The sequence below is a fragment of the Panthera leo genome, chromosome C1, assembly GCF_018350215.1.
Source record: "Panthera leo isolate Ple1 chromosome C1, P.leo_Ple1_pat1.1, whole genome shotgun sequence".
Classification (NCBI taxonomy): domain Eukaryota; kingdom Metazoa; phylum Chordata; class Mammalia; order Carnivora; family Felidae; genus Panthera; species Panthera leo.
The window spans coordinates 182,674,403-182,699,368 of NC_056686.1; the positions used below are offsets into that span (position 1 = coordinate 182,674,403).

Here is a 24,966-nt window from a genome sequence, read left to right on the forward strand (position 1 = left end):
AAAAAAAATTGTTTGAGGGGCACCTGGGTGACTCGGTTAAACGTCCAACTCTTGATTTCAGCTGTGGGCATGATCTCATGGTTCGTAAGATCATGTCCCACACGGGGCTCTCTACTGACAGTACGGAACTTGCTTGGGATTCTCTCCCTCTCTCAGATTAAGAAAGTAAACACCTAACAAATAAAAAATATTTTACTTTTAAGTAATCTCCACACCCAACATGGTTAACAACCCCAAGATTTAGAGTCACGTGCTCTACTGACTGAGCCAGCCAGGTGCCCCTTGTATTAAATCTTTGTTTTTCCGATTTTCCATGTTTTTGATATGCCTCTTAGAGTTCCTCAATTCTGTCTCCCAGCCCTCTTAATTTTACATTTGCCACAGTTTTAATTTCCAAGAATGTTTTTTAAATTTATTTAAAATTTTTGTTTTTATTTTTGAGAGACAAAGAGCAAGCACGGGAGGGGCAGAGAGAGAGGGAGACAGAATCCCAAGCAGGCTCCGCGCTGCCGGCACAAAGCCTGATGTGGGGCTCGAACTGAAACCAAGAGTCAGACACTTAGCCAACTAAGGCACCCACGTGCCCCTATTTTTAAAAAAGTTTTAAGACAGCAAGAGCGACAGAGAGCACCAGCAGGGGAGAGGGGAAAGAGAGACAGAATCCCAAGTAGACTCCATGCTCAGCACGGAGCCCAACATTGCAGTCAATCTCGCCCATGAGATCATGGCCTGAGCCAAAACCAAGAGTTGGATGCTTGACTGACTGAGCCACCCAGGTGCTCCTCCATGAATGTTTTCTAATTGTTCATTTTTTTAATGCTTATTTTTGAGAGAGAGAGAGAATGTGTAGGTGGGGGAGGGACAGAAAGCAGGAGGCAGGTTCCAAAATGAGCTCTGAGCTGACATCAGAGAGCCTGATGTGGGGCTCGAACTCATGGACCACAGGATCATGACCTGAGCTGAAGTGAAGATGCTGAACTGAGCCACGGTTTATGGCAACAAGATCTCTTTAACATATTACAATTTTTAAAGTTTCCCTTAGGTCCCTTATGGTTTTTGCTATTCTCCTTCATGCTGAGGCTTGATTGTCTAATGGTTCATGTTTGTCCATTAATATTTGAAATCAAGATACTAAAAAGCTTATTGGCATTAATGTAGGGCACGCTGACTAGTGAGTTTCACTGTCAGGTGACCAGGTGAGGCAGCATTTTCATTGGGGGACTCTCAGATGGCAGAATCTGTAAGTCTTTTCTATTTTCCTGTATGATTCTATTTCTTGTCCCAGAGTATAGGGGTGGAGAGAGGGAACAGAAATGCCTTCCTGCTAATCTGTAAGGTTAGTAACAGGGAAAAGGTACTTTCCCAATCTATCAATTTCTCTGGCTGCAGCTTTCAGAGGGTTTTACAATTGCCTAATCCTCGTTTAGGAGTTCATTCCAGGCTGCCTCTTTGGTTTAAGAGTTTAAGTTCTTCAAACCTGGTTTAAATCTGGGGTCTGCCACTTAATAGCTGAGATTTTGTATAAGCTACTTAACCTCTCACAGCCTGTTTACATTACATGTAGCGTAGGTTTAATAAGTAGTCCCCAATCCAAGACTGTTTAGAGTTAATGCAGTACTACATTTAGTCTAAGGTCTACCACATAACACTATTTTCTTCCCCTCCTGTGCTCTCTTTAGACTGGTCATTCTAATAATCTTTTTTTTTAATTTAAAATTTTATTATTTTTTTTTGAGAGAGAACAGAGTCTGAGTAGGCAGGGAGGGTGGGCAAAAAGAGAGGGAGACACAGAATCCAAAGCAGGCTCCTGAGCAGTCAGTGCAGAGCCCGATGTGGGGCCTGAACTTGTGAACTGCAAGACCATGACCTGAGCCGAAGTCGGCCACTTTACCAACTGAACCATCCAGGCACCCCTCTAATAATCTTTCAAAGTCCAGGTGTTTCTCATCTCTTACCTTTCCTTCCCATCACCTAGCTTGGCCTTTAAATTATTTTGGGGGGCACCAGGGTGGCTCAGTCGGTTAAGCGTCAGACTTCAGCTCAGGTCGTGATTTCACGTTCATGAGTTCGAGCCCTGGGTCAGGCTCTGCGTTGACAGCACGGAACCTGGAGCCTGCTTTGGATTCTGTGTCTCCCTCTGCCCCTCCCCCACTCACACTCTCTCAAAAATAACATTAAAAACATTTATAAAATTATTATTATTTTTTTAACGTTTACTTATTCTTGAGAGACAGCACGAGCAAGGGAAGGGCAGAGAAGGAGACTCAGAATGTGAAGCAGGCTCCAGGCTCCATGCTTTCAGCACAGAGCCCCACACGGGGCTCGAACCCACGAACAGGGAGATCATGACCTGAGCCGAAGTCGAACGCTTAACTGAGTTATCCAGGCACCCTGAGCTTGGCCTTTAAGATAATAAATTATATTAAACCCTTTCTCTAAGGTTTCTCTTTTGAAACTGGTTTGCCTTTAGCTACTTATGTAGCTAAAACTACATTCTAGGCAAGTTGTATTCACTTAAAATGCCCATTATTCAGTCCCCTTTAATCTATGGTCATTCTTTTTCGAAACCAAGGAAAGCACAGGTATTCCTAGGTGCAGATTTCAAGTGACTTTGGCTTTTGGTCTGTGATGGACTTTATTATTCCTGTTTCTGCCCAAGCTTTGTATACAAAGAGAGCACTGCCTCAATGCCTAGCTTCTACCAGTCTCTAAGCAGCAGCCCCAAGACCAAACCGAGTGGCGGGCAAGATCCTTCCCATCTAGAGCAGATTTACATTCTGTAGCCAAGACAGACTAGGTCCTTGGCACAGGTGAAGGCAGGAACTTAGATGTTGTTAGGCAAGATTTTGTTGCCTTCAACTCATAATATAGTAAATCTAGAAAGCAAAGTTACGTCTTGCAAATCATCCTGCCCCCAACATGCCCCACACCCAGGTATTATTTTAAAAATAGGCCACATTTCAGGGTACCTGGGTGGCTCAGTAGGTTGAGTGTCTGACTTTGGCTCAGGTCATGATCTCACAGTTGGATGGTTTGAGACCCACACTGGGTTTTGCACTGACAGTACAGAGCCTGCTTCGGATTCTGCCTCCCTTTCTGCCCCTCCCCTGCTCACGTGCTCTGAAAAATAAACATTAAAAAAAAACACACACACATTTCCATACTGTTTCCAGTGCATTGAGCCAAAAATCTGCTTTACGATTAGAGACTGTTAAAAACTGAGAACAAATTGAGGGTTGATGGGGGGTGGGAGGGAGGGCAGGGTGGGTGATGGGTATTGAGGAGGGCACCTTTTGGGATGAGCACTGGGTGTTGTATGGAAACCAATTTGACAGTAAATTTCATATATTAAAAAAAAAAAAATAAAAAAAAAAAAAAAAAAAAAAAAATCTGCTTTACGTTCTTAAATAAAAGTGAAGACACTGGGCTGACCCCACCAAGCAAGGATGCCCTTCCTCACTGTCCATTATGCTTGAATGGCATACCTCCCTTTCCACTGAAGCACACCCTTCTACACACCCTGCCCTCCTCACTTGTGGGTACCCAACAGGAATCCATTTATTATGCTGAGGGTTTGAAGCAGTAACTATAACCTCCACAAGAAATGACAAATTGCCCCTTTATGACCAGACCTCAACACATAAAATAGTGTCCACAGCAATCAGTTGTCACCTTTAAACATTTCCATTACCATAGGGTGCCTGAATGGCTCAGTCCATGACCTCACCATTCATGGGTTCGAGCCTGGAGTGGAGCTGTGTGGACAGCTCAGAGCCTGGAGCCTACTTCAGATTGTGTCTCCCTCTCTGCCTTTCAGAAAGAAATAAAAAATATTAAAATTTCATTATCTACGTAGTAACATAATTGTAGCAAAGAGAAACGGGAATATGCTACACGCAGAAATGTTTTACACACTTGTACCAAATCCTACCCCTACCCCTCTTTGTCTATTGGCTTTCAATTTCTCTTATCTTCTAGATCACGGAAAAGCTAACACGATTAAGTTTAAACAAATTTTTATTACACAAAGGTTGTCACATAATTGGATATTTCTCTACTTTGTACACAATTATTCTTACTCTCCACAGAAAGGCTGCTTCTTAACTTTTCATCTGGTGATGGCAAGCACTAAAATCCCGATTTTAACAGAATAATAGTAAAAATGCCTCAGTGATTTAAGTTGAAAGCAGTACATTGGTACATGGCTCTTGCATTCAGTTATCAGGAATGTACAAATGTCTTTTTATTCAAAAATACAAAATAAATTATCTGTAGGCATGGACAATGACAGCAGTAAACCATTATATGTTGTCAACTGAAACCAGTAACTGATGGTTATAGTGATTTTCTTAAACATCAGCCAGCCTTTTCTTCAGTCATTTCCTTCAACTGACTTCTCTGAAGTTATTCTTGAGGAGCACTGCCTTGAGCTTCCTCTCACAGTTCATTAACAATGGTAAAGCGCTATTCTAGGAATTAGAACATGCCACCTCCCATACCACCTCCCATTCCTCCCATTCCGCCCATTCCAGGGTCCTTCTCTTCCTTAGGAATTTCGGTGACTACAACTTCTGCTGTAGTTAACAGAGAGGCCACTCCAGCAGCATCCAATAAAGCAGTTCTTACAACCTAAGGAAAAAGTTTGATAAAATATTACCTTTATCCTTAGTAAAAAATAAAAAAGCATTTTTAGAAAATGGCCAACCATTTACCTTAGTTGGATCAATGATTCCCTTTTCTACCATATTCACAAAATCTCCAAGCATAGCATCATAACCAACTTCTGAGGAACTCTGCATAATTTTCTCAACTATCAATGATCCTTCAACACCTGCATTCTTAGCAATGGTCATTGCAGGAATTTTGAGTGTTCTCTTAATGATTTCTATACCTAAAGAAAACAAATTTTAGCAAATTTGGTTTCATTCTTTCTTTTGTAAAAATTACAACACAATTTGATACAGGGAAAACCCAACTGGGAAATTCCACAGGTCAAATCATTCCCCCCCCAAGAGATGTGATTTCATCTTTCATCTGTCCTCTGATTATTAGTGTTATTCTTCCTTTGTTATACTGGTAATTGTTTTGTGATTTATTGTTCTATTTGATGGGCAACAATATTATTACAGCAGACTAAAATCACGCTGCAAATAAACTCATTTGTAAGGCAGTTTTACCAATTTTTTGATCTTCATTAGCTGGAGTTATTGAATCCAAGGCTGGAATGCACCGAAGCAGGGCACAACCCCCTCCCAGAACAATGCCTTCTTCAACAGCAGCTCGGGTAGCATTGAGGGCATCTGTAACTCTGTCTTTTTTTTCATTCACTTCAACATCACTTGTGCCACCAACCTAAGAATAAAAGAATTCCAGTTAGTATGGGCTTCTCTGATTCAAGATGCTGGCTGGCAAGAGTCATTAAAAAGCACTGGATTTTTTAATTTACTTTTGAGAGAGAGCGAGCGAGAGAGAGCGAGAGAGAGAGACACACACACGCAGAGGGCATGTGGGAGAGGCGCAGAGTAAGAGGGAGAGAGAGTCCTAAGCGGGCTCTGCACTGTCAGTACGGAACTGAATGTGGGGCTTGAACTCACAAACCGTGAGATCATGATCTGGGCTGAAACCAAGAGTCAGACGCTTAACTGAGCCACCTAGGTGCTCTGCACTGGGTTTACTTAAAAAACAAACAAATAAAAAACACCAAAAAAAAGACCACGTAAAAAAGGTTGCCTACTTGTTAAAAGTGACTGCATGACTAAATAGCTAATAGGGTGAGTAGAGTGTCCTACATCAGTCCAACGTCAGCCTGATCTTTAACAAAACATCTTGGTTTTAAGGAAGGAATATTCCAACAAAGAAATTTTGTATAATATATATCTCCATGATGAAGTTATTTCCCCATTTTAGTTACATGGCCCTAGTGGGGAATACCACAGAAACAAAATCATTCTTGAGCTCAGAACCTAGGAAGCTCATTTACAACAACGAATCTTACCTTCAGCACAGCTACTCCATCTGAGAGTTTTGCCAGACGTTCATTCAGTTTTTCCTTTTCATATTCACTAGTTGTGATATCTAACTGTTCAATGATTTCTTGGATACGTTTTTCAATTTGAGCCTTGTCACCTTTTCCTTTTAAGAGCATGGCATCATCTTTGGTCACAATGACTTCTCCAACTTTTCCTAAGTCATGAGGCTGAACATCTTCAAGATTTAGAGTCAACCCTTCTTCTCCGAACACCTACAAAAACATTTAAAAATGAACCACTTGCAGCTTAGTTTTTCACTGTACCAAGTCTGTCAGTAATACATCACATGGGTGTTTTGATGAGGAAAACATCTTATAATACTGTATTTCTTTGAAACATGAGATTTTAAGATTATGACTAGTCCAGAGAAGACTTGATAGAGTTTTCCCACTGCATTTCCAACTTCTCAGTTAATCAAATTAACATTAGCTTTATTTGAGGAAAGTATAAACTCAAACAACTCCTCAAAGGTCATATTTTTGGTGATATCAGGACTGGACCTTAGGCCTAAACTCTTAAATCCTATGTGGTTTCTACAGTATTTTATTAAAAAAATTTTTTTTTACTGTTTTTAAGAGAGAGAGCAAGAGAGAGGGAGGGAAGGGGCAGAGAGAGGAGAGGGAGACACAGAATCTGAAGCAGGCTCCAGGCTCTGAGCTGTCAGCACAGAGCCCGACCCAGGGCTTGAACTCACGAGCTGTATCATGACCTGAGCCGAAGTCGGATGCTTAACTGACTGAGCCACCCAGCCAATATTCTTAGAAACAAATTAGTCTTGGGGTGCCTGGGTGGCTCAGTCGGTTGAGCGTCCGACTTCAGCTCAGGTCATGATCTCGCAGCTTGTGAGTCTGAGCCCCATGTCGGGCTCTGTGCTGACAGCTCAGAGCCTGGAGCCTGTTTCAGATTCTGTGTCTCCCTCTCTCTCTGTCCCAACCCACTCGCATTCTGTCTCTCTCTCAAAAATAAACATTAAAAAAAAAAAATTAAAAAACAAAAAAACAAATTAGTCAAATAACCCTATTCTTGGGCTAGACTCATGGTAAGTTAGACAAGGGACCTTAGCAGCATTTAATCCAACCTATACCTCCTAAACATCCAACATAAACACAAATTAATAGTTTAGATAATATCTGACCGTGAAAAATATAAAATTTACCTATAAACTTCAGACCTGGAAGTATAAAATCTTCAGTAAACCAACATCACATTTATTTTACTTACTGCACCACCAGTAGCAATAGCCATATCTTTAAGCTGGTTCTTTCTATTGTCACCAAAACCTGGAGCTTTGACGGCTACAACCTGAAGACCAACTTTCAGCCTGTTAAGAACAGTTAATAAAAATCAGATTTAAATTTAAAAATGCTTATCTAGTTCTTAAATTCTAAGTACTATGATTACTTAGGAAACATACTTTTTTTATTTTGAGAGAGAGCATGCAAACAGGGGAGGGGCAGAGAGAGAGGGAGAGAATCTGAAGCAAGCTCCAGGCTTCCAGCTGTCAGTGCAGAGCCCGATAGAGGGCTCAAACCCACAAACTGTGAGATCATGACGTGAGCTGAAGTCAGACACTCAACAGATGAAGCCACCCAGGCGCCCCCGGAAACCACACTTTTTACAATTTTTGGCTTTCTTACAACTTTTGGTCAAATTAAGACAGGAAAGGGCAACTTTCCATTCATCCGTATTTGCCAATATCCAATCACCTTCGTAATAAACTACTGACCTTACTTTCCAGTTAAACTAGACCCAGGAACAAAAATATTATCATAAGCAAAACACCTTTAACTATGACATAGTGTTAAATATTTTATAATTTTCAAAAATCAGAAGAGTTACATTTTAATTTTAAAATATTTAAATATTAAATTTGGGGATCTAATGAGCATTTACTACTGCCCTATGGGTTCCATTTAGTAGTAATCAAGTTACTACTACAGTTACATTTGAGCAAGCAGTGTTCTTAATCTGGTTCCTTCATAAATATAAGTATTACTGATAATAACATTAAGCTCACCTGCAATTTTATCAGATACTGAATGCCTGGAATATATAATCAAAGAAATGTTCACTTGAGACCAGATAGTGAAACAGAAGGAATATATGGACACTAAAACAAAACTGGTCTATTAGAGCCAAATAAAAATCAGAGGGGTAAACTCTGATAATATGCCAAGAAAATCAGACACCCAACTTTACAGCTACCAGTAAAATGGCTCAGTGAAACTCTGTAGGTCTATTGTTTTTTTATTTTGGTTTCAAATCCTACAATAAGACTTTTCAGATCCCAAAAAGCAAATCCAAGCTAACAAACATTCCAGGATAAGTAAACTCACTCAGAGCTTTTGGGTCAAGCCATGTAACTCTCCCACATACCCGTTTCCTTTGTGCATTTCCATTATAATAAAATTGGAAATATTACTTTTAAGATACCTCAATTCCAGGATTAGGAGCACATTTTAATGATGTCCTAAGGAGCGCCTAGCTGGCTCAGTTGGAAGAGCATGTAACTCTTGGTCTTGGGGTTGTGAGTTTGAACCCTACGTTGGCTGTAGAGATTACTTATTTTTTTTTAATGCCCTAAGATTCTGTTTATAGCATTAAGCACCTGCCTTAAAGTCAAAAGTAATACATTATAGATTAAAAAAAAATTATCTTAACCTCAACTTATCTTAGATTGAGTGCCAATTTATTTCAGCCTATTAATTTTTTCTTTTAACAGATTATGTAAAATGCTGATAGCTAAATACACTTTGATCTAAGGCTCAGAAAATGATAGTTTACTTCTCATTCAAAATTGTAATTGTAAAAATATTTTTCCAGATAAAAACTTAGTCATTTCTTCTAAGCAACTGTAAACATTCATAATAAAAAATGGACACCATACAAAATTAGGCTATCTTATGAGAAAGTTGCACAAAATACTATGGATTTTCACATAGAACCCATTCAAAAACAAAGAACCATTATAACTGGACCAAGAGTTCATGAAGCACACCTGTATCACACATAACTCTAAATACAAACACAAGTGGTTCAATGTGAGGGTACGTAATAGAGATTTCAAACATCAATACAAAAAATTGCCTTTCATCCGAAAATGTAAACCAAACACCCCTGCCTATTACCTATTCAGAACAAGTGTACTCAGAGCTTCTCCATCAACATCTTCAGCAATTATGACCAAGGGCTTACGGTGAGCATTGGCAATTTCAAGAGCAGGTACAATGGACTGGACACTAGAAATTTTCTTTTCACTCAACAGAACATAGGCATCTTGGAATTCACATTTCTGCCCTGCAAAAACAAAGAACATTTTAAATCAATGTTAAAACATTAACAATATTTTGAAATAACTGCAATTTCTTTAAATGAAAAAGCTATAACCCAATTTCAGTACATTTCAAGTGACTACTGAGTTCATGTTTTTCCACTTTCATTTGTCATTTACAGTAACTGTTGGAATACATAAGTTTATTTTCTTAGAAGTATGGCCTAATGCTTATAGTTCGACACATGACAAGCTCTATTTTTTTTTATTTCATTTACTGACTTGCTCTTACCTTTTGATGTATTAATAAAGTATGGAGAAATATAACCTCGATCAAATTTCATGCCTTCAATAATTTCTAATTCATCATTTAGTGTTTTTCCATCCTATAACAAATTAAACAATTAGTTGTATGAATTTCATTAAAGAAACACAAAAATTTTTAATTATGGACCAGATTAGGAGACCCCATTGATCATAAAGGATCCAGGCAGAACTATGCAAATGCCCCAGGGCATCCAACTCCCAGTTCTGCAAAAACTTCAAAAATACATATTTGAATTTTTATATTCGATGTGTTATATATATGTATGTAACACACAGTTTGAATGTTTTATTTGGAAAACTGTTTTGATCACCAGACAACCCATACCAAGCTATCATAAAAAACACACTTGGGGCGCCTGGGTGGCTCAGTCGGTTAAGTGGCCGACTTCAGCTCAGGTCATGATCTCACGGTCTGTGAGTTCGAGCCCTGCGTCGGGCTCTGTGCTGACAGCTCAGAGCCTGGCGCCTGTTTCAGATTCTGTGTCTCCCTCTCTCTGACCCTCCCCCATTCATGCTCTGTCTCTGTCTCAAAAATAAATAAACACCAAAAAAAAAAAAAAAATTAAAAAAAACAAAAAAAAAAAATCACACTTGCCTTTACTGTGATGACACCTTTCCTTCCAACCTTTTTCATTGCATCAGAAATGATGTTGCCAATTTCTTTATCTCCATTTGCAGAAATGGTAGCAACCTAAAACAATCAAGTTACTCTTCCAAGTTAAAAAGTTAAGGCCAGTGTTCTCAATCAGCTCCCTTTCCTTTTCCTAGTAACTTCCAAATTGATACTGTGTGTGGGAGATACAGTCTAACAGTTCTAAGGAAGTGTTGGTTCTGTTTTCAATTATCATTTGGCTACATTGTTTTTAAAAGATATGACATAAACATACAACTACTCTTAAAAAAAAAGACTCCCCCCACACCCCGAAAAAAAGTGGTAATATTCTAACATGACAAAAACTATGTACCTTTTGACAAATGACTAAAGAACAGTTTCCATACAAAAAAAAATGAGTTTTACTCAGAGCCATGTCGAACTAAAGTGACAGCCCACTAAGACTCCAGCTATGGTCACTGCATTATTTTCAAATGTTTTTTGGCAGTAAGAAAAATGCTTTCAATGTTAGTGACTGGTTAGTGTTGTTATTCTAACACTGGTATGTGATAACGGAATAAAATCACATGTTTATTGTAAAATATGACAACTCCTTACCTGAGCAATTTCTTCAGGGGTTGTCACAGGTTTAGACTGCTTCTTAAGTTCAGCAATTACAGCATCAACAGCTAACATCACACCTGATTTAAGAATAAATGCCATTAACAATGCTTATTCTCTCATGGTTCCTTGTCAAGTAAAAATTCCAATTTATATTAAATGCTTTAATGTGTTAATATAGCCTAAACAATACTTCTGTGCTGGCACTTCTCCTAATCACATGGAGTTGGATGGTGCACACTCAAACAGGAAGTCTGATAAATGAAGAACCAGGTCAAAATTATTCTGAAAACTGTACTAAGGAAAAAAAAACTATGGTGTATAATTTCAAGAATCTCACCATTCAACTCATTCTGTGTAAACTATTCCCAGTCCAATCATGTTGCATGTTTCCAACAGGGTCAACCAACATTTCTCTCAATTGAAAATAAGGGATTATGCCCCTACAGGTTGTTTTTAATTTTGAGAGAGAATCCCAAGTAGGCTCTGCAGTGTCAGCAGAGCCCGACTTGGGGCTTGATCTCACAAACTGAGCCAAAACCAAGAGTCAGATGCTTAACCGACTGAGCCACCCAGGACCTCTATACCCCTACAGGTTTTAATATCTGAAATCTCCTCCTTTAATATGTAATTATAAATAAAATATTTAACAGTCAACGGCAGCACAGTATGGATTCATGAGAACCTCATTTTGTTCAACTGGGATGAGTGCTGGCTCTTCCCTTTATTTTGATAAAGGGTAACTTCAAGAAATAAATCCAAAGAAAGGCATGTAGTAACAATCATTTTTTCAGGGAAGTAATTTTAATAAACTCAATTAACATTTGTCCATGATTTATATTCAGACTGCTTTTAATGAAACATTCATTTGTACCTTAAACACTGAAATAGATGGGATGCTGATACATCAGTGTGCTGGGATGCCAATTATGACAAAATTGTTAATGGCACCCCACTTTACTCTCAAGTCTTCTCTAATTTGGACAGTAACACACCCTATAGATAAGCAGCAATTACATTTTCAAGATACAAAAAATCAAGTTTTAGTACACAGCTAATTAACAGCAGTGACAGGACTTAAGTTTGTATCACCATGAAGCTCATGCTAAGGAGATCTTTAAATGGTGGCCTAGTTTCCCAAAGCAAGCAATAATGAACAAAATGAAGACCAATAATGTATTATGTGCTGTTAAGAGGCAAAAACAAAACAAAACAAATCCTGCTTTTATGTATACACACACACTAAATTTGACGTCCTGGATGAACGATATAGTTTGTTTAGCCCTACTCTGTAAAATAGCAAAACTGTTTAATACTCTCTCCCTGCTCTAATCCCCACAAGTTTACTATCCTCAAGGTATACAGAACATGCTGTATCTTCCACCAAACTGTTCCTTTGGGTGGCGGGGGGAAGAGGGGGTTTGGGGGGTCTCTAGACACAGGGAAGGGAAGGACAACAAAGAATGTCTTAGTCCTATTTCTCTCAATGCCTAGCATAGTACCCATCACATAAACCAGGCATCCAATTGCTATTTGCTGAAGAAAAACTCCATGTAAGATTGTTTTTAAGAGAAAGGAGAAATAAGAATCAACTTTCTTCAAAACACTGTGGTGACAATGAAGACATTCCTACCTCTCCTGATTTCCACTGGATTAGCACCTTTGCTAATCTTCTCGAAGCCTTCCTTGGCAATAGAGCGTGCCAGGACAGTAGCAGTAGTGGTGCCATCTCCAGCCTCTTCGTTTGTGTTATTGGCAACGTCTTGAACAAGTTTAGCGCCAATATTTTTATATTTATCTTTTAAATCAATTGACTTTGCAACAGTCACACCGTCTTTTGTTACTTTGGGACTGCCCCAACTCTGTTCAATAATCACTGTTCTTCCCTAGAATTGCAGAGAAAAAAAAAGTGACAGAATCACATACTCTCTAAGTACTATTTAGCGTAAAACAGGAACTTTTAATAAAAAAGTAGTTACTTGAAAGCCTCAACACAAACTGTCATTATTTAATCAGATCTGCAGCATGTAATTTCAAAGGCAGGTTCATCAGTGTTCTTAGGTTACAGACAAAATGACCTCTCTGTTGCCAAGTGTATAACTTTGGATGATCTTTTATGGAAGATATAGATCCTAGACTGAAAGATGTTATCTCATAAAAAAACAAAAACACAAGATAAACCAAATCAATTTGGTAGATAATAAAATGTCAGAATACGCTTCACGTAATTTATAGTTTTGTCTGGTGCCTGCTGTCTTTGAAAATAATGTGAAACTTATTTTTAAACTTGCTTTAAAATTTAGTTACTAAAATACTAGCAGCAAGACAAATACAGTTCACTCTTCCAAGGCTGGTTCAATGTTAAATCTCAAACACGGTACAAACAGTACTGGCAGCTTCTAGATTTGAATTAAAGGTGCTACGTGTGAGGCAGGCAAATGCCATATTTTATATAGTACATATGAATACTTTGATATTGGAACCGTTAACCTGAAATCACGCATCACTACACTTGTGCATCATCTTCAAAAGCCTCAAGTTATGTTGTTACTCCTCACCAACCTCTTTAAGTTAAAGAAGATTTAACATTTTAAATGTGCTTTGGAAGACAATGAACAGCAGAAAAGTAAAACTAGTACCTACAAACACATACTTGAGGTATTACTGGAGCTAAGTTACACACTAACGTCAATATTTGATACTAACTACTGGGAAAAAATCCAAAACTTAAGCAGGCAAGCAAGATTAATTCTACTTTCCGTTTAGGAACCCACCTTGAGTTGTGAGTTACCACTGGATTACATCACACATCATATGAAATAAAGTTTCCCGAATTTGAAAAAAAACTTAAGCTTTAAGACCGTTAAATCAAGTTTAAAAAAAAAAGATTAAGCGGTAATTTCGAACTCTTTTATGTAAACTGGGATTTCTCAACAATGGAGACTAAAGTATTTACTGTCTATGTGACATCATTAAAATATTATTCCTTAATTCAGAATGCTATAAATTATAACACAATAAAATAAAAATATTGATACCTTTGGCCCCATAGTAACAGCTACAGCATCAGCTAAAAGGTCTACACCTTGAAGCATTAAGGCTCGGGCATCTGCACCAAATTTTACATCTTTGGCATAGGCCCGAGTAAGATGAGGAGCCAGTGCCCTGGACACTGGCCTAATTTGGCGAAGTACTGCGGGTAATCGAAGCATTTCTGTTGGGGGAAAACAATCATATTATCAGTACATTTATACTAGCACTATCCGTGGTGCATTACAGCACAGCACAAACATGACACCTGTACACCACAAAACAAGAAATGTTAGATATAAGCTGTATTGATCCCTGCCCTACACGCGGCCCACGTTAACATAGGTTCAAACACCAGCTACTAACGCAAGCTTGAAGAGGCCGCTCCACGCCTAACCTAGAGAACTAGCACAAAGTACACCATGTCAGTGAATCCCCACGGCCACCTACCCCAGCCGCTAAAAACGAGTTAATCTTTCACCGCTAAAACAGCCTCCTGAGCAAATCCACTCCAAAAGTGCTCCTAAAAAACCCAAATCTGCAGGAAGGAGTAAGTTATAAACCAGAATGACCAAGGGAAAAAAAATATTCCGGACGGTGCAAAAATCCGTTTAGTAATAGGAGTCTTTGTATCTACTCAGGGCTACTGTACCAAACTATCCGCAGGGCCGCGATGCTGGGGGCCAAGGCCCGGCTCTCTACGCCCAACCCCACGTGTCTGTTTTTAGGACGCCATCAGCAAGGTCAAGGGTGGAGATGCCGTACCCCAGCCGCCCACGGGGCCAAAAGCCGTTCCCACGCGGCTGCGACCACCCTCCCGGGGGCCCTACAGTCGATCAGGACAGGGCTGCAACAAGAGCCCACGTGAATATACGCCCCCGACTGCAAACAAACTACCGGGCAAGCCCTCCCCCCTGCGCCCTGCCCGGGCCAGCAATCCACGCCGCACGTGATGGACACCGACATGGACCCGTAAGGCCTGGCCCGGTGGGTCCGGGCCTGCGGCGCCGTAGGGAAGCCCTGGCTCTCCCCTTCCGGCTCAATCAGGCAGGACCGCAGCGGACGGGGAAAGGCCCGGGTCCCAGGCGTTTGGGAGAGGCGGCGCGGGGAGGCCGTATACCTGCGGGGCAGCGGCAGGGCGTGCGGACGATGAGGCAGGCCGTCGGAGGCGAGTGAGGGACAGAGTGCACGGCGCACACGGCAAAGAGCCCGTGTCCCCTCCCTCCGCCGCTTCCCCCCGCCCCGCGGCACCGCGTGCGCGGGCTGCGCCCACCCCTTCCCCTCCACCGGGGCCCCGCAATCGGCAGTCGCCGCGCCCAGCTCCGCCCCTCCCTACCCGCGCAGGGCCAGGCAAGTGAGCTCAGCCCTCCCAGTCCGGCTTAGGCTAGTTCCCGGGCTGTACTCGGTTCGAGAACTTTCCGGGAAGCGCTGCGCTCTCTGTGGGTCAAGGTTCAGAGCGCGTCATTTCCGGGAGAGGGGCGAAGAGCTAGTACTTTCACCCCGGCAGGCGGCCTAGAAAAGCCTAGAAAGAACTCCTCTCTTCTTCCGCCTCCCCGTCTTCGCGTCAGTGCCCGGCGCACAACTCTCGGGACGAATCGCGCGGCGCGCTGGTGCAGCCACCCTCCCTTGCGGGGAGGAGCGGGGGGCGGGAGCAAGCGCGCCTGCGCGTTGGGCGGCCTTTTCCCACGTTCACGTGGCCCGGGGGTCGGACTGCGGGTCTCCTTGCGGCGGCGGCGGCAGCTCAAGAGCAGAGTAGGAACTGCGGTGGCCAGAGTCATGGTGAGTCTCGCGTGGGCTGGAGGACGAAGAGGCCTTCTCTGCCTATAGCGCTCGGGTACCCGGGTGCTTCTTTGCAGGCCTACTGGGAGGGGTAGGGGGTCACTCAGTGACCCGCGCCCGCAGTAACCCTGGAGAGGTGAGGCCTACTAACCCCTTTTATTTGCCGAGGGCTCTGCACGCGTGTACCCCGCATGCTTGTGGGCCTGGGGGCGGGAACCCGGACTCACGCGCAGCTGCGGACCCACTTCTGCGAGATCTTTGTGGGTGTGTAGTATCTTGAAAAGCGTGGCTCCAGGCAAAGGGGTTGACTTGAGTTCTGTGAAATTTTCCAGAACAATTGAGGTAGGAAAATATTTGACCTTGGGATAAACTAGGGTTACTCTTAAAGCTGTCTGCTGACCGGAGGAGCAGCAACGACCCCCTAACACACACGGAATGGAAATTAAACTCGGCAGGTAGAGCAAAACATTCAAATGATTTTCTTGAACGAATAATTGGAGTTTTGGCGTTAATTTTGAAAGCCACACGTGCTTTTTGATGTGTAACGCTTAGAACATAATCACATACTGCTTTTGTTTTAAACTTAATACTCCTTTTCTTACAGGCAGGACAAGCGTTTAGGAAGTTTCTTCCTCTCTTTGACCGAGTTTTAGTTGAAAGGAGTGCAGCCGAAACTGTAACCAAAGGAGGCATTATGCTTCCAGAAAAATCGCAAGGAAAAGTTTTGCAAGCAACAGTAGTAGCTGTTGGATCAGGCTCTAAAGGAAAGGTAAATGGGGCTAAAGTGCAACTAGTTTTGTATGGAGGAGAAAAAAGAAATTCTTGGTGGTTATTAAAGGTAGTCTCTTAAATAGCTTTTTGTTTTCTTCAAGATCGTTCCCTAATTCAGTCATGTCTGATATGCCGCTTTTAACGAAAATGATTATGTAAAATAAAGTTGCTTATTTTGTAGGATGGAAGAGTTCCAGAGTATTAAAATCAGTAGCCATTTGGTAGCTGAGTATAACCAGTGTTTTCTTTAAATTCTAAATTTTGACTAAAACAAAAAATTCCTCAAGATGATCTGTGGGTTCTTTGACTAGTTGAGGGGAAATTTAAACCCTTGATCTAACCTCTAACGCTGTAATTGCCCTAATCTTTTTAACCATTTCTGGCCTTAGTTGGCATACTTTCGAAAAGAACTGGTTGGATCTAGCCTTAATAGTCATTCTCCAGTAACTGGTTAGACCTCAGACCTGAAAGTCAGCCAGAATACACAATAAATGCCTTTGGGGTCAAATACATTAATTGCATTCATTGTTCCAGTTGCCTCTAAGAAAGCTCTAGGAACAGCTGTCCCAGAGTCAGGAATAGGAAGTCTCTGGGGAGTGGGCACTATGCTGCAGTCTCTTCTTAAATTTTTACTTTAATGAAAAGGATATTGAGTCACAAAAGAAGTATATGTTCCAAATTCTGGAAACTCCTCTTGAATTTTTGTGTTGGAAGAAGTTCCAACATGACATCTGTATATCTGGTCTTAAAAACTGATTTATATAGTCTAGAAGTTAATATTTAATAGTTAAAAAATTAGCTTAAGTTAGCTTTCCAGTATAACTCGTTGAACTTTACACTGAAGGCAGGTTTTGGTTTAAGCTCCAGGTATGCATTATTTCAAAGTGTAATTCTACAGTGATATTTTTGAGTGAACTATGATTATAATGTAAATCATATCACTTGGCCACTAAGTCCTTTTTTAACACTTGATTTGAATGAGCACATTTGATTAATAAAAGTTAGGTGTAAGTTTTTGGTGATCTAGATGTCTACTAATAAATATCCTTATTTTCTTAAGGGTGGAGAGATCCAACCAGTCAGTGTGAAAGTTGGAGATAAAGTTCTTCTCCCAGAATATGGAGGCACCAAAGTAGTTCTAGATGACAAGGTGTGTAAATTTAATATTTCCTATAAGTTAAGTATTTGTTATTAGTTTTCTTAACTAATGGTTTTCTTTATTTGCAGGATTATTTCTTATTTAGAGATGGTGACATTCTCGGAAAGTATGTAGACTGAAATAAATCATTATTGAAATGGCATGAAGTGAAGCTGCCCATTCCAGTGAAGTTGTGAAATCTTTCATCATGTAAATAATTTTCATGTCTCTTTTATAATAAACTAATGGTATCCAAACTAATGATATCCAGTGTCTCTAAAATTTAGTTATAGTGTATTGATCTAAATATTACGAAATAAAAATGCATAAATGAGTGGTTAATCTTTATTTGGTGATTTAAGATTTTTTAGGGTTCTCCAGTATGTTTTTTTTTCCCAAGTAACTTGCAGAGAATTCTGGGAAATATGCACTCTAGCTTTCACATTGAATTTAGATTACAGAAATTACGCTAATACAGGGGCACCTGCGTGACTCATTTGGTTAAGCATCCAACTTCAGCTCCAGTCGTCTCATGGTTCTTGAGTTCAAGCCCTGCATCTGGCTGTCTGCTGTCAGATCCCGATTGAGATCCCTTGTCCCCTTCTCTCAGCTCCTCCCCCGCTTGCACTCACTCTCTCTCAAAAATAATAAACAAAAAAAATTATGCTGACACAAAACCATGGATTTACACTTATGTTTTAAAAAATAGCAATATTCAGGGTTGCCTGGGTGGCTAGGTCGGTTAAGCATCTGACTTTGGCTCAGGTCATAATCTCACAGTTGGTGAGTTCTATACAGAAGGCTCAGCCTGGAACCTGCTTCAGATTCTGTCTCCCTCTCTCTGCTCCTCCCCTGCTCGCACTGTCTCTCCCTCTCTTTCAAAAATAAGTGAACATTAATTTTTTTAAGGTATCATTCTAATTTCATATATAACAAGCTTTTATTAAAGTATACTTTATCATTTATAGAATCTAGTGTTTAAATGTCTTGTTTCTGAAGTATTTAGAGAAACTTAGTGAACATTTCCAGTTTTTAAAACTTTGTACTATTATTTGCTTTGAAAAAAGTCCATGGCAAGGTTTTATGGCTACCATTGGTGGAGTGCCTTTTATGCATCAGGTGCTGTGTGATAGTGTTTATAGCCAAGGCCTCAGGAGCATTTTTCTGGGTACTGGCTACTGTTGTGGGTACTTGGTGTGTATCAGTTGGTGTAATCTTCCAACAATGCTGTGAGCTAGGTACTGTCCTGCATCTTGAGGAAGGTAAGGCGCACGCACACAGGTTAAGTAATAACCAAGCATGCTCCGTAGGAAGTGGCAAAGCCAGGATTTGGACATAATCAGTCCATCTCCAGATGCTGCTGACCAGAACTTCACCTGTGGCTGTTTTTGTCAGATAACTAAGCACTTGATATACATTATTTAAATTCTGCTTGATAAACCACTGTGGTATCAGGGTTGGGTGGTACTTGAGTGCTAATTACTGGTATTTAGTATATAATTTGTTGAATTTAACAAATAGGAAACAGCTGAACAAATAGCTTGACTTTTTTTTTTTTTTTTTTTTTAGTAATAGCAGCTAGGGAAGGTTAAGATTGGAACCCAAACAGTCCTACCCCAAACTTGATTACCAACTCCTAAACTTTACCTCTCAGACCAGCTGTTCTTGGTGGTCAAATTTATTTTCTAGATCAGTCTGATTTTTTTTTTTTTTTTTTAATTTTGAGAGAGACAGACAATGCGAGTGGGTTAGGGGGCAGAGAGAGGGAGACACAGAAGTAGAAGCAGGCTCCAGGCTCTGAACTGTCAGCACAGAGCCCGAAGCGGGGCTTGAACTCATGAGCTTTGAGATCATGACCTGAGCCAAAGCCGAACGCTCAACCGACTGAGCCACCCTGGCATCCCAGTGATCATGGTTTAAAGATATGCCCTATATTTGTCTTGTGGAATTGAAAGCTAACTGAAATTGTAAATGGCAGGGAATAATGGTGTCAACTTTTGGTCATGTCCTCATCGGGCAAGTATGTGAATATTTACATTAATGTGTCATTGGTACACTAAGGCTTAATTTTTGTCATACTAAGATAAAAATTATGATTAAAAGCTCTATTTACAGTATCGGAGTGGGTCATCAGTGTCCTACTGTGCCCTAGGCACAGCTAGATAATGTGCTTTGCTCTTAAAACCTTGTTGAGCACAGATGTCCTGGTTTTACCAATGACCAAACTGACTCAGAGGAGATGAGGAAACTTGTTCAAGGCTACCTGGCTGGTAAATAGTAGAGTTAGGAATCCAGTCCAGAGGCCATGGCTTTACCATTTCCCAATTCTGTTTTTTGAACACCCAAGCAAATGAGTTTTGAGATCCCAAGGCGATAATTTCCAAACCTTGGTTCATTCTTAGAATTACCTGGTGTATTTAAAATTTCAGGGCTCCATAGGGGCTCCTGGGTGGCTCAGTCAGTTGGTGTCTGACTTCGCCTCGGGTCATGATCTCACCGTCCTTGAGTTCAAAAGCCCCACATCGGGCTCTCGGGCTCTCTGCTGACAGAGCCGGGAGCCTGCTTCGGATTCTGTGTCTCCCTCTCTCTTTGCCCCTTCCCCCACTCGCACTCTCTCAAAAAAATATTTTTTAAAAAAATTTCAGGGCTCCGTTTATAACCTAATTTAGAAGGATGGGGGAATTTTTTTGTATCCTGGAAGTAGTCCCATAATGCTTCTCTAGCAGAATTGCTTTAAAAAAAATAATTTTAGGTTGTGAGATTATATTGGAAATTAATAGGGAAAAGGATTTTGGCATGAGAAATTTGGGGTGAAAATAATGGTGTTGAGGGTGGGGAACTGTGTTTCACAATAATATGTTGTCATTTACCCTTTGATCAACAAAAATAGTGAAGAAAGAATTAAAGTAGGTAAAATTCCAACGGGAATTTTTGTGATAATGCTATTCTTGAGCATTTGCCAGGCACTGTTCTAGGCATTTAACATAATCTGGTTTAACTGCATGTAATCCTAGCAGCCCTGTGAGGCAGATACTCCTCTCCTCATAGGTGAAAGAATAACTTGCTCAGGTTGACACCATTTTTTAAAAAAAATTTTAATGTTTATTTATTTTAGAGAGAAAGAGACAGTGTGAGCAGGGGAGGGGCAGAGTGAGAGGGAGACACAGAATCTGAAGCAGGCTCCGGGCTCTGAGCTGTCAGCACAGAGCCCAATGCAGGACTTGAACTCATGAACCGTTAGATCATGACCTGAGCTGAAGTCAGCCACTTAACCAGCTGAGCCACCCAGGCGCCCCAGGTGACACCAATTTTAAGTCATAGCTTGGGATTGAACTCAGATTTGTTTGACTTAAAAGCATGGCTTAAACTATTCTCCACAAAAAATTTGGGAAATTGATAACAAAATTCCCAGGGAGCTATTGTGTTGTATGAGCATTACCAATAAGATTGTTTTCCCTCCTATTAGGTAGAAAACGTATGTTTTACAAAGATTTTTATTTAAAAAGTTGGGATTATAAGATTTCATTTCTATTTTATTGTTCTATTTATGTAAGAACACAACATGAGATTTACCTTAACAGATTTTTAACTTACAATACAGTATTTTTAATTATAGGCATAGGGTTGTACAGCACATCTCTAGGACTTTTTCATCTTGCTTATCTGGATCATTATGTCTTGATTAGCAGTTCCCCATTTCCCTCCTCTCCCTAGTTCTTGGCAACCACCATTCTACTCTGCTTCTATGAGTGACTATTTTAGATAAGTCATAAATGGAATCATGTAGTATTTGTCGTGTGTTTGAATATTTCACTTACAATGTCCTCAAGGTTTAGTCATGTCACATTGCAGTATTTCCTTGTTTAAAGCTGAATAGTATCCCATTGTATCTATATGCCATATTTATCCATTCTTCTAGTGGATGAACATTTAGGTTTTTTCCACATCTTAGCTCTTGTGAATCGTGCTGCAATTATGGAAGTGCTACCATCTCTTAGAGATTCTGATTTCAATTCTTTTGGACAAATACACAGAAGTGGGATTGCTAGATAGGACTACAGTATTTGTTTTTAAAGACTTTTTTTTTTTTTTAAGTAATCTCTACACCCAACACGGGGCTCCAACTCACAACTCCAAGATCAACAGTCACATGTTCCTTGGGGTGCCTGGGTGGCTCAGTCGGTTAAGCATCCAACTTAAACTCAGGTCATAATCTCATGGTTCGTGAGTTCAAGCCCCACATCGTGCTCTGTGCTGACAGCTCAGAGCCTGGAGCCTGTTACAGATTCTGTGTCTCCCTCTCTCTGCCCCTTCCCCACTTGCTCTCTCTCTCTCTCAAAAATAAACATTAAAAAAAGGGGAAAAAAGAGTCACATGTTCTACTGACTGAGCCAGCCAGGTGCCCCTCTATTTTTTTTAAAGCTTATTTATTTCTTTTGAAGGGTAGGGGTACCAGCAGGGGAGGGACAGAGGAAGAGGGAGAGAGAATCCCAAGCAAGCTTCATGCTGTCAGCACAGAGGCCAACATGGGGCTCGATCTCACAAACCATGAGACCATGACCTGAGCTAAGATCACGAGTTGGATGCTTAGCCGACTGACCCACCCAGGACCCACCTCTGCAACTTTTTTTTTTAAGCTTATTCATTTTGAGAGAGAATTCCAAGCATGCTCCGCACTGTCTGTGCAGAGCCCAGTTGAACTCATGAATTGTGAGATCATGACCTAAGCCCAAATTGAGAGTCAGCTTAACAGACTGAGACACCCAGGCATCCCTCTATTGTTAATTTTTTGAGGAACTTCTATACTGTTTTGCATAATGGCTGCACCATTTTGCATTACTACCAACCAACATGGATCATAAGGTTTTATATATTGGAGGTACTAACTTGTTATATTTGTCCTAATTTGATGTGCAGGTTTTTGTAGCTACTCAAATCTCATTCTTGTAGTTTTTTCTTTTGAACATTTAATTAATCCATAATTTATTTACTGTAGGGTCTATGTATCTGACTTTTATTTTGTAAGTAATGTTTAGCTTGTCTCAGCTTTATTATTTGTTTTTACCCACCACCACTCCCCACCTTGAAGTTTGAGGTAACATCTTTATTATACATTAAATCTTTAAGTCTATTCCTGGGTTTTATAGGATTGTCCCATTGATTTCTCTATTCTACCACATTGTATTCAATATAAATATAAACAAACTTTTGTATTCAAGTTTGATATTTGATAAGACAAGTCTTCTCTGTACTCTTTCAACAATGCACAAACTGGTTATGAACACTTTTAACCTTCTTGATAAGGACTGCCAGATTGCTCTCCAGAGTGACACCAAATCATGTCTCTTCCAGCAAGTTAATTGCTGTTTTCTCTGCACCCACAACAAAATAGAGTTTTGAACTTCTGATTAAAAAAGATTTTTTTTTTTTAATGTTTATCTTTGAGAGAGAGCAAGCGAGTGGGGGAGGTGCAGAGAGAGAGGGAGACACAGAATTGGAAGCAAGCTCCAGGCTCTGAGCTGTCAGCACAGAGCCCTTTGCGGGGCTCAAACTCATGAACCCTAAGATCATGACCTGAGCTGAAGTCAGTCGCTTAACCAACTGAGCCACCCAGGTGCCCCATTTAAAAAAAAAAATTTTTGTTTTTAATGTTTTGATTTATTTATGTGGAGAGTGTTTACATGGTTTCTTTTGCCATTAAGCAACTTTAAAGAGAAAGCCTAATCAAATCTAAGCTCTGATCCTGTGTTGCTTACATACTAGTTATGTGACATGTGACAAATCACATAGCTCCTCTTAGTTTAAGAATTAATTGTAAAAGGAGGGCACCAGACATCCCTTAACATTTTGAGTCAGGCCTCTTACTTTTTTTTTCTTACATTATTTAAAAGTAGATAACATTCATGTAGTTAAAAATTCAAAAGGATATGCACTGAAAAGATACACAGTGAAAAATATCCTTCCCTTCCCTGTCCCCCAGCCACACAGTTCCATCCTTAGAGGTACCTAGTGTTACGATTTATATTTTGAGGGATATTTTATGTATACACTGTGTGTGTGTGTGTGTGTGTGTGTGTGTGTGTGTATGCATGCAAGGACATGCATACATACATGTCATGTATGTGAAATATCTTTTTTTTTTTCCAAGAAATAACATTCCATATATACCATTTGGCACCTTTTTTGTATTAACAAATTGGAATTAATCTATAAAGTACATAAGGAGCTTCTTAAAATTCTCATTATAGCCATATAATGTTCTATTATATGGATGAGCCATAATTTAAGCATTCTCCACTGATGAATATTTATTTATTGTTTATTTTTGTGAGAGAAGGGACATAATCCCAAGCTCTGTGCTGTCATCACAGAGCCTGACACAGGGTTCGAACCCATGAATCAAGAGATCATGACCTGAGCTGAAATCAAGAGTCAGGTGCTTAATTGACTGAACCACCCAGGTGCCCCTCCACTGATGGGTATTTAAATTCTAGTCTTATGCTATTAGAAACACTTCTGCACTGAATAAAATTTTTGCATATATTATTTTGCACATGTGAACAAGTATATTTTTAAGACAAATTCCTAGACATGTAATTGCGATGTCAAAGGGTATGTGGATTTTGATCATATATGTGTATACACACGCATGTCTCCAAGTTGCCCTTCATAGAAGTTCTATCAATTAACAGCCTAACAGCAATGTATGAGACTGATTTCTTCCCACTCTCAATAATACAGGATGTTATAAAGGTTTTATTTTGCCATTCTTAAAATTTTACTTTTATCATTATGAATGAGGATGAGCATCTTGTGTTTGACAGCCATCTTTATTTTCTTTACTATTAACTGACAGTGCCTACTGACTGTTAATATCTTCTGCCCATCATTCTAATGGATGACTGGTCTTTTATGGTTTGTGTGATATGTTTATTTATTAGTGAAATTGGTTCTTTATAATTTTGGCTTTGATTTTGTTATTGTTTTTTGAACTTGCAGGAAGTCATTTTGGTATTGCTGAATTCATGGCTTCTGGGTATTATGTCAAACTGAAAAGTCTTCTCCAATACTTACATGTTCTTCCATAGGTGCTTTTATAGTTTTTGTTTTAATTTCAATGTTAGCTTAATCTGGAGATTTTCCTATTATAAAACGTAATTTACAGATTAAGCCTAGTTCTTTAAGACATGTTAAAATTTATCCCAAGTCTTGCAAAATGGTCTTTCCGTATCATTTAGCCTAGAGACTTGATTTGGAAAAAGCATCAATGGGTTACTTATCTGACTTGAGTGTCAGTTCAAAAAGGCCAGTTTGTTCCTTTTAAGTTGTTCATTTTGTTGAACAAGTTCCAGGCACTACTGGAGATACAGGAATGAATACAATTCAGGAGGGAGAAATAAACAACTAA

At 40.0% G+C, this 24,966-nt stretch overlaps 2 protein-coding genes across 3 annotated transcripts in view; one reads left to right on the forward strand and one right to left on the reverse strand.

Moving 5' to 3' along the window:
• Positions 1-3,999: 3,999 nt before the first annotated feature.
• Positions 4,000-15,405, reverse strand: HSPD1 (heat shock protein family D (Hsp60) member 1). 2 transcript variants are annotated; one of them, XM_042949603.1, is made up of 12 exons: positions 15,207-15,405; positions 13,879-14,054; positions 12,474-12,726; positions 10,838-10,920; positions 10,223-10,318; positions 9,593-9,686; positions 9,158-9,326; positions 7,251-7,350; positions 5,996-6,241; positions 5,178-5,352; positions 4,713-4,891; positions 4,000-4,629 (listed from the first exon to the last, which is right to left on the reverse strand). In XM_042949603.1, the coding sequence occupies exons 2-12, from the start codon at positions 14,050-14,052 to the stop codon at positions 4,477-4,479; spliced, it is 1,722 nt and encodes a 573-aa protein (XP_042805537.1). In that variant the 5' UTR covers positions 14,053-14,054; positions 15,207-15,405; the 3' UTR covers positions 4,000-4,476. The 2 variants fall into 2 exon arrangements, with proteins under 2 accessions (XP_042805537.1, XP_042805536.1); XM_042949602.1 differs by lacking the exon at positions 15,207-15,405 and adding an exon at positions 14,991-15,099.
• Positions 15,406-15,566: 161 nt separating this feature from the next.
• Positions 15,567-24,966, forward strand: part of LOC122226452 (MOB-like protein phocein) — a 43,140-nt gene continuing 33,740 nt past the window's right edge. The window contains exons 1-2 of the mRNA XM_042949621.1: positions 15,567-15,649; positions 16,254-16,418. Coding sequence (XP_042805555.1) covers positions 15,647-15,649; positions 16,254-16,418 — 168 coding nt within the window. The 5' untranslated portion in view covers positions 15,567-15,646. The remainder of the gene's footprint in view (positions 15,650-16,253; positions 16,419-24,966) is intronic.